The sequence below is a fragment of the Leptosomus discolor genome, chromosome 19 (genome assembly GCF_034619465.1).
Source record: "Leptosomus discolor isolate bLepDis1 chromosome 19, bLepDis1.hap2, whole genome shotgun sequence".
Taxonomy (NCBI): Eukaryota; Metazoa; Chordata; class Aves; order Leptosomiformes; family Leptosomidae; genus Leptosomus; species Leptosomus discolor.
Window position 1 is genome coordinate 2236336 of NC_141409.1, and position 8243 is coordinate 2244578.

Consider the following 8243-nt stretch of genomic DNA (forward strand, 5'->3'; position numbering starts at 1 on the left):
CTCGGACCCCTATAGCCCCCTATGATCCCCATAACCCCTGTAATTCCCTCCTGGGACCCCTCAGGGTCTCCTCTGACAACCCATAATCCCCTGTTGTAACCCCCACCATGATCGCCCCTCCCCATGAACCCTACCCCAGGCCATGACTGGGCCTCCCCAGTCCCACCCTCACTGGATACAGCACCAATTATTCACCTTTAGGGAGGAGCAGGCACCTGTTCCCCCCCTTGCTGACCCCTTCCTGGCTGCCCATCACCATCCCCTGGGAAATGAGGAGCTGAACCCCAGCTGGTGGGGTGCCCTGAGCCCCTCGGTGTCCCCGTTGGCCACCCCAGCACTGCTTGGGCAGAGGGCATCAGGCTGAAGAAGGGGCAGAGACTCAGTGGGGAGCACCCAGCAGCCCCGCAAAGAGGGGGACACCCCACCAGGGAGGCTAGTGAGAACCCCAGAGCATCCTCTGCCCTTCCTGGAGCCCCCCACCCTGCTCCCCACCAGCTTGAGGACAGACACTGGGCTCATTGGTCACATTAGAGACATTTACTGCTGGACGCATCTCCTGTGCTGCTGGCAGCTGCTGGCACCCTGCTGCGGGGCCCTGACGCTGGGTGCTGGGCAGCTCGTCCTCCACCCATGTCAGTTTGACAGATGCAGAAATTCCTCGTCCTCTGCAAAGTGGAGAGACAGGCAAGGTGACAGACAGACCCACAGACCCCCTCCTCACCCCACAGACAGACGGCAACGGTTTCTGACCCTGCCATCAGCGATGGGGGGAAGTGATTTAGACCCTCTGTGCGCCCCCGTGCTGTCCTGGCATGTCACTTTGTGTCCCACCACACGCCATGGTGGCATTAATGCACTTTATATCGGTGACAGGGATAATAAAAGACAGGCTTTGCCCTAAGACACATTACTCTGGCTCCATCTCCCATCTGTGGTGGCACGGTAAGCCCCCAGCTCCTGCCCCGCTGGGAGCAGGCTCACTCAGGGCTGGCTGTGGTTTAAGACCCCTGAGCTTGCCCCTCTCTGTGGGAAGATTTGCCCTGCCATGCTCCTGAAAACCTGCTTGTCCATTCACCCGCGGGCTGAGCGGTGCCCGTTGTATCTCCCAAGGAGGTTCTGTATGGAAACCCCTGTGCTGACTGGAGTTGGAGGGTCTGGCAGGCACCGCACGGAGGGTGCATCCCTGGCAGGGACCCCAGTTTGGTCCTTATTTGGTGTCAGGGTCCCTACACCCCTCCAAATCTTTCAGCCACTCTTCCCTCACTGGCATCCCCTGCCCAGGGGCTGTTGCATCCATTGCTCGCCGCTGCACCCCAGCCTGCTCGGGGCCATTCCCCCCTTTATCAAGACTTTTGAAGTTCAGTCGTGGCCTCAGCATGTCTGCAGCCTATACAGTCCCCCTGTGCGATACCGCCTGCAGATTAATGAACATATTCCTCAGTCCATCAGAGTCCCCAACCCAGGACAGACCCGTCCCAGGCACAGCACAAAACCATCCCAGACCCACCCTGGACCCATGACAAACGCACCCCAGGCTTATCTGAGATCCAGGACAGACCCATCCCAAGACCCATCCCAGATCCAGAACAGCCCTGTCCCCACCCCAGGCAGACCCAGCACATCCAGCCCCAGCCCAGAGCAGGACAGGAGATGGCGTGGGCTGCTGCCCCAGCTCCCCCAGCACAGCGCAGTGTGGTGCGGGCAGGGTGGGGGTACCTGCCAGCGGAGCCCCGCAGTACTCCTTGCACTCCTTCTCCGAGTAGAACTGGTTCCCGTTGCCCTTGCAGCCTCCATAGTTGAACGTGATGCACTTGCCCTGCGCTGCGTCGAAGGCCCAGCGCGTCACTGGCTTCTGGCAGGGACCCTGGACGATGGGCAGCCTGCAGGCAGCTGCGGGGACAGGGGGCTGCTCTGAGGGCAGGGACTTTAGGGTCCTCACACCTCCCACGTGGATGCCAGACACGTGGGGTTTGAGGCCGCTCTCAGGTCTCCTCTGATGCCTCAGCAAAGACACCTCCCGAGCCCTCGCCCCGCTGGGATGTCTCCTGGCCGCCCCGCTCACCCTCCGTCCGGCACGCCTGCAGGCACTCCTTCTCTGAGTAGAAGTTGTTGCCGTTGCCCAGACAGCCGCCGTAGAGGAAGGTTTCGCAGGCCATGGAGGAGGAATTGTAGAAGAAGCGGGAGAGCATCCCACTGCAGGGCCCAGGGTCCCGGCTCAGCCGGCACGAGTCTGCGGAGGAGCGCGGCAGGGGCTGTCACAGGCAAACGGGGACGCAGGGCAGGAGGACGCCCGATGCAGCCCCCCTCCCCTGGGATGTACCTTCCTTATTGCCGATGTAAGAGGGCAGGGGTCCCGCGGCCGAGCCCTCCTCGGGGGGCAGGATTGCTCTCCGCGCCCTCTGCATGGGGAAGGAAGCACAGAGCTGCCATCAGCCCCTGCTGCCCACCCCGGCGCCCCTGGACCCCCACTGCCCCAGCGTGGACTATGTCAGGGGCAGCTCTGCTGGGTGCTGCCGCCTGTGCAGGCTCCAACCCTCCTTGGTGCTCTCAGCATATCTCCAGTCACTGATCTTGGGTCAACAGGCTGCGATCCTTCTACACCTCATGGTCTTCCCAGCCCTGTGCTCATCCTGGGTGGGGCCAGGATCCTGTGTTGCGGATAAAGACACCCAAAGTGCCCCAGTCATGCCCTGTGCTGGGAACGTGTCTCTGCTCTCACTGACGCAAGGTGGTGTGTTACCTGCTCTCGAGTGGTTTCTCAACCCAACAACCCAACAACTGGGGTGTTTCTCCTATGAAAGTCCCGTCCCTTCTTGAAAATCTCTCTAAAGTCAACCCTGTGAGACTGGGAGGTGCTGAGCAATGGTAGCCGAAGGACAAGTGGGATGCTGAGCTGCCTCCCCATCCCTGGGGAGGGGGGTCTACAGCCTGGCTGGGACACCCACAGGCAGGCAAGGAGCAAGGATACACCAGGCTACACAGGCAGCAACTTTCACAGCATGGAAAAAATCAGAGTAGGAAAGGGCTGTTACCTTCTGCTTGGAAACAAGGCTTCATGCTCACCTGGCCCCCAGGACCCTCACCCTGCGCCTGCCTGTGCCCCTGTCCTCACAGGCAAAACCCGTCAGCGGAGATGAAAGAGCATCTCCCAGGGTGGTCAGTGGGGCCACTGCCCAAAGAACGTGTCCTGTCCGCGCAGCCTGGTCCCTGGACACTGGGTCTCCAGTGGGTTTGGCTTGGAGGGGATGTCCCCAGCCTTGATGCCTCTCAGGAAGTCCCAGCTGGACCACTCACCTGGGGCACAGTTGCAGTCTCCTGAGGAACGCATTCACCTGGCCCAGATGACAGGAGAGAAGATCAGCAGCATGAGAGGGGAGGCATCCTGACAATCTCATCTCACCGTGGTCCTGCACCGTGCACACACAGGACCCCGGGGAAGGGAACACCCTCCCAGTTTCACCGCAACGTTCTTCCCCTCTTGCTGATTTCCACCTGCCACTTGCAGGAGCATCACCCTAAAATCCCCACACTGACGTGCATCATGCTAGCACCTTCTGAACCCCAAGCTGAACATGGAGCTCCTCAGGTCCTGGAAGCACTCAGCCACTGGGAGCCGTCATGAGTGTCCCTGGGTGTCTTGCACCCTTGTCCCAGCACAGTGTTGTGGGTGGATTGACCTGACAACCCAGCAAGGACCCCACCGACAGGAAGCTGATGGAAGCCCAACTAATACGTGGCCTTATCTCCTTCCCATTGCATCCTCCCAAACCCCTTGTCTCTCCTCCCTCCATCCTGACCATCCTCCCATCTCCCCAGCCTCACACACCAAGAAGGAGCAGCCCCAGTGCACTGCCATGCTGGGGGGACAGGCAGAAGGGGAGGCATGTGTCTCACGGTGGGTTACCTCTGTTGGCCAGGATGAAGATGGAATCTGCAGGGATGCCCATCTCCAGAGCCAGCTGCTGGAAAGACTCAATGAGGTCCTCCCTCAGCTCCGGACTCCTCCCTGGGCAATGGAACAGTCTGTGAGCGGGGCTGGCATGGGAGGAGGGCTGCATGCAGCCCCCCAACCATCCACTGACCTGAAGAGCTCAGGCAGCCTCCTGGTCCTTCCCAACCTCTTCTCCATTATTCTTGCCCAAGGGCTTGGACAAAGTGGTTTTAATTTTTCTCAATTATGAAAGACAGCACCTCCTGCCACTTCAGGGCCTGGGTTTCCTCCAGGCAGATATTGCCACCTTCACCCCAAGTAACAGTCTGGCTTGGACTTTCATTGTGTGATGTGGCTCTAAGCTGAGCCATAAGACTCAGCCTCTACAGTGCTGAAGATGAGCTGGTCCAAGGCACCACTTCCAGAGCCATGGTCAGGTCCCTCAAGGCCAAGGGACATGAGGGGCTCTTGGGTGATGTTTCTGAGCTGCATTGGCCCACCCCAGAGTCTGCTTGCCCACAAGTGCCATAGCCAGACGTACCGTACAGCTTCAAGGTGGTGCTTGGGCCAAAACTACTTTTCTTCTTCATCAGAATGACAGCATACTCTTCGTAGTTGGTGCGGAGCACGTAGGACTGGATAGACACGTCCCATTCTGGGTGAGACAGAGACACAGGGGACATTCATTCCTGAGGCTCAGGGAGAAATGGGGCAGTGTAAGACTGCCCCAGAGCTGGGGGCAGAAATCAGGCAGCTAATTCAAGAAAACAGCTGATTTTGGGGAAGCAAACACCAATACAATCCTGAGAGGCTTTAGGCTCACCAGCCTTTTCTTAGTCGAGGGGATCAGAAGCCAAGGGTTGCGGACAACTGAGATAACACCAATGCTCCTGAAATGTGGCTGGTGGGACCCTTCCCTAGCTTGGGATTTTGGGGACAGGAGGGATCTGCTGGAACATCCAGTAGTCCTGCACCTATGCAGGGACAGTGCTGAAACAGACCCTTTTCCCCAGCTTCACTCCGTACTTTGGCTGGAAATGACCCGAACTGTGCAGTGGCTTCTGAGCCCTGCTCTCCTGAACCCCTCCCCCAGCTGCCAGCTGTGCCTGGTGCTGGTTCCCATTGCCCAGCCATGCCGGAGCTCTTGGGGTTGAGCAGATAGGCAGTGAGCCCAACTTACTAGGGTTATAGTAGGTGTATTTGCCAGGGGTGCTGGTTTTCTGGTACTCTCCTGAGATGAGCATGCAGTCACCTTGCCTGGAGGGAGGAGGAAAACAATCAGCCGTTTGGAGGGATCCTTTTTCCCGGTTATTGCATGAAAATCATGTCTCGGGCATGGAGGCCATGGCCCAGGGCCCTTAAAATCCCCCTGCCCAAAGCATTGGGTATTTGAGCCCAATCCAGCCCCTCCTCAGGGCTCTGATGCCAGCCAGAGCAAGCAACCTCCATGTTTTGTCCCAGCGCCTGCGAGACAGAGCACCCCTGGGTGGAGTGGCTTTGGAGGAGGCTCAAGCACCCACAACAGTGCCCCGTACCGCAGCCTGGTGCTGGCAGTGCTGATCCGGTTGGCACTGGAGCCGGGACCCAGCACCAGTGTGCCCATGCTGAACTTCTCCTTGTAGTTCTTCATCCATTTGCAGGTTGTGCCAATGACTATGTCGTACCACTTCCCGTACATCTGCAGGGAGAACAGAGCGACGTCTCCACCACAAGGCCTCTCTGCTGAGCTGGGATACCTCCTGGTTTTCTGCAGAGCTGGAATATTCATGGCCCAGAGAGCAACTTGGGGGGTGATGCCACTGGATTTGGGAAGCAGATTAGCACTGAGCAGGATTTTCCTGGGTCCTGTGACCACCAGGCCAGGCTGGAGGCATCAGGCCAGGCTGGAGGCATCAGGCCAGCATCCCCCCCGTGTGTCCTGGGGGAGCCCAGACCCTGGCACACATGTGGGGCTGTGCAGAGCCTGGCAGGGGATGGGGCTGCCTGCGGGAGGTCTCCCAGGCAGCCTGCATCCCGCACGAATCCTGTGCCCTGTAGCTGCCTGCAGGCCCTGCCCACACCTCTTAGGCTGGGCAGATCAGCAGACATCTCACAGGATTCATCTGCCCCAGCTGCTCAGGCTCCAGCCGCCCTGCCTGGGTGTTTGCTGGGGTGAGGCCATCCCGAAGGCTGGCACCCCCTGACCAGTACCCAGGGAGGCCACGCTTCCAACGCCTGTCTTGCACAACCTGATGTGGGCACAGGTAATATCACCCTTCTTTTTGGAGGAAAATGAAAAATCCCCCAGTTCTTTTGCCCCCAGAATTAAGGGACCGCAAGCCGCTTTTACCCGCTCGGCCTCAAAATTCTCCTGCACTTGGATATCCTCATCTTGGTCCCCGATGGGGGTCCCGCTGGCCACGGTGAGGAGGAGGACGAAAAGGAGACCCCAAAACATTGTGGCTGGTGGCTTCGGAGTGCTGCTGAGCCCCAGCGTGACGACGGGATCCCGGACTCTGTGCTGTCCCCACTGCGCAGCAGCGTGACCTTCAGACTGCGGCCAGTGGGGCCGGCCAGCCTGGCTGGAGCAGCCTGCCGGGGGGCGTGGGCAGCTAGTGGCCCCACACGGCACTGGCCATGTGGCCCCGGGGCTCACCACTGCCCTTGGCAGTGGTGGGGATTTGTAGAGAGCTGGTTTGGCGTGCAGGAGGGGAGGTGAGCATCCTCCTGCTTTGCCAGGCTGAGCTCCTCACCTTCGCCGGTTCCTACACCACTGCTTGGCTCAGATGCAGGGCCAGGACCTGCCCGTCTCCTTTATTCTACCTTGGGATTCATATTCCTCCCCTGACATCCTGCAAAGAGCCCTGATGGTGCCCCCAGCCCTGTCAGACCAGCGTAACCCTACAGAGAGGAGAAGACCGAGGGGTCCCCAGCACTCACCCCAGACTGCCTAATCCTGACCAGAGTCTGTAGGGAGCAGAGCCTGTGCTGTTTGCTCCCCTTCTGGACCCCCTTCCCCAGGGATCCTGTGGCAGTGGCCAATGCCCAGGAGCTGGCTGGGAGTCACCCACCCCACAGCTGAGGGTCACCAGACCCGGCAGGCGTGGGAGGCGCAGGGCACACCATCGCTCCCCACTACTGTTTGCCTTTGCAGGATGATTAACAGAAACCAAACAGCCCAAGGGAAATGGCAAACAGAGCAAAGGGCAGGAGCCCCTCTCTGGGTCGGCCCCTGGCCCAATATTTACAGACAAGGGCCAGAGCTGGAGGCACGCTTGCACGAGCCGGCCGGACTTTCACCCCTCCTCTCCACTATGGGCCACCAGCGGGCCCTTTGCGGGCCCTTTGAGGACTGAGGGATGTGCTGCCTGGCCACCGCAGGCTGCTGGGGAGCCAGTGGTCCAGGGAGGGGCAGCCTGAGCATCTCATCGCCCACACGGCTTCATGCCACATCTGGGGTGTCCTCGGGAACATGGGGGAAATTTGGACGTGAGGCAGAGGCCCTTTGTAATAAACCCACCCCATAAACCCGCTCTGTGCTTCTCTCTCTGGTGGAGCCCACCCCGGTCCAGAAGCAGCCCTGGGCTCCAGCCCCCCCCAAGCTGGAGCTGTGCGAAGCCGGGGCTGGCCTGGGGGACCCTCCCCGCGCCGGTGTCCCCGCCGCCCCCGGCCCCTCCAGCGCTAGGTGGCAGCCAGCGGTAAGGAATGACGGCCCGGCCCGGCCCGGCCCCGACCCCGCTCCGGCCCCGCCGCGCTGCGGCCCCCGGCGGGCGGAGGGACCCCGCTGTGGCCCCGGGGCGGCCCTTCCTGCGGCGGCAGGGCCGGGGCAGGTCCCCGGGCAGCGACGGGCAGCGGGGACCAGCCCTGGGAGCTCTGCAAGGCGGGAATCGCTGTCGGCTGCCGGCAGCGGGGCCGGAGGCCTGGGCTGTCCTGGGGCGAGAGGCGGCAGGCAGGGCCCGTGAGGGAAGAGGCCTTCCCGGGGCAGTGGAGCACGGGGATGCTCCGTGGGGGCAAATGAACCCAAACAGCGATGGACCCGGGTGGGAACAACACAGGACGCACGCCTAAGTACCCTCTTTGAGGACCAGTCTGCTTTACTGGGAGCACACGTGCCCCACACTGGGGCCTGGCAGGGGAGGGAGGAGGATGCCCGACTCTGGCATCGGTTGGCTTTCCCCGGCTGCCGCTCGGCTCCTCTCCTCCAGCTGCCGGTGCTAAGGGGGAGCGGAGGGAGTTGTTCCCCTTCAGGGGAGCACAGCTGGGGAAGCTGCAGGCCTGGGGCCTGGTCCTCTCCTCTTCTGTACACGCGAACACAGCGTGTGGCTGTGACCAT

The 8243-nt window shown here is 60.9% G+C and overlaps 1 protein-coding gene across 2 annotated transcripts; it reads right to left on the reverse strand.

The window, feature by feature from the left end:
- Positions 1–633: 633 nt before the first annotated feature.
- On the reverse strand, positions 634–6368 carry AMBP (alpha-1-microglobulin/bikunin precursor). 2 transcript variants are annotated; one of them, XM_009951164.2, is made up of 10 exons: positions 6261–6368; positions 5467–5609; positions 5112–5188; positions 4473–4586; positions 3905–4006; positions 3295–3332; positions 2321–2399; positions 2063–2230; positions 1717–1890; positions 634–665 (listed from the first exon to the last, which is right to left on the reverse strand). In XM_009951164.2, exons 1-10 carry the CDS (start codon positions 6366–6368, stop codon positions 634–636), a joined length of 1035 nt encoding a protein of 344 aa, XP_009949466.2. The 2 variants fall into 2 exon arrangements, with proteins under 2 accessions (XP_009949466.2, XP_086331904.1); XM_086475778.1 differs by having other exon boundaries at positions 1717–1905; positions 2051–2230.
- Between the last annotated feature and the right edge of the window lie 1875 nt (positions 6369–8243).

Coding starts and splice junctions, on each gene's coding strand:
- AMBP (XM_086475778.1), bottom strand. CDS start 6,368: ATGTTTTGGGGTCTCCTTTTCGTCCTCCTCCTCACCGTGGCCAGCGGG. Junction 5,610..6,260: donor AGAATTTTGAGGCCGAGCGG/GTAAAAGCGGCT, acceptor TTCTCCCTGCAG/ATGTACGGGAAGTGGTACGA. Junction 3,333..3,904: donor CTTCATCCTGGCCAACAGAG/GTAACCCACCGT, acceptor CATCTGGGCCAG/GTGAATGCGTTCCTCAGGAG.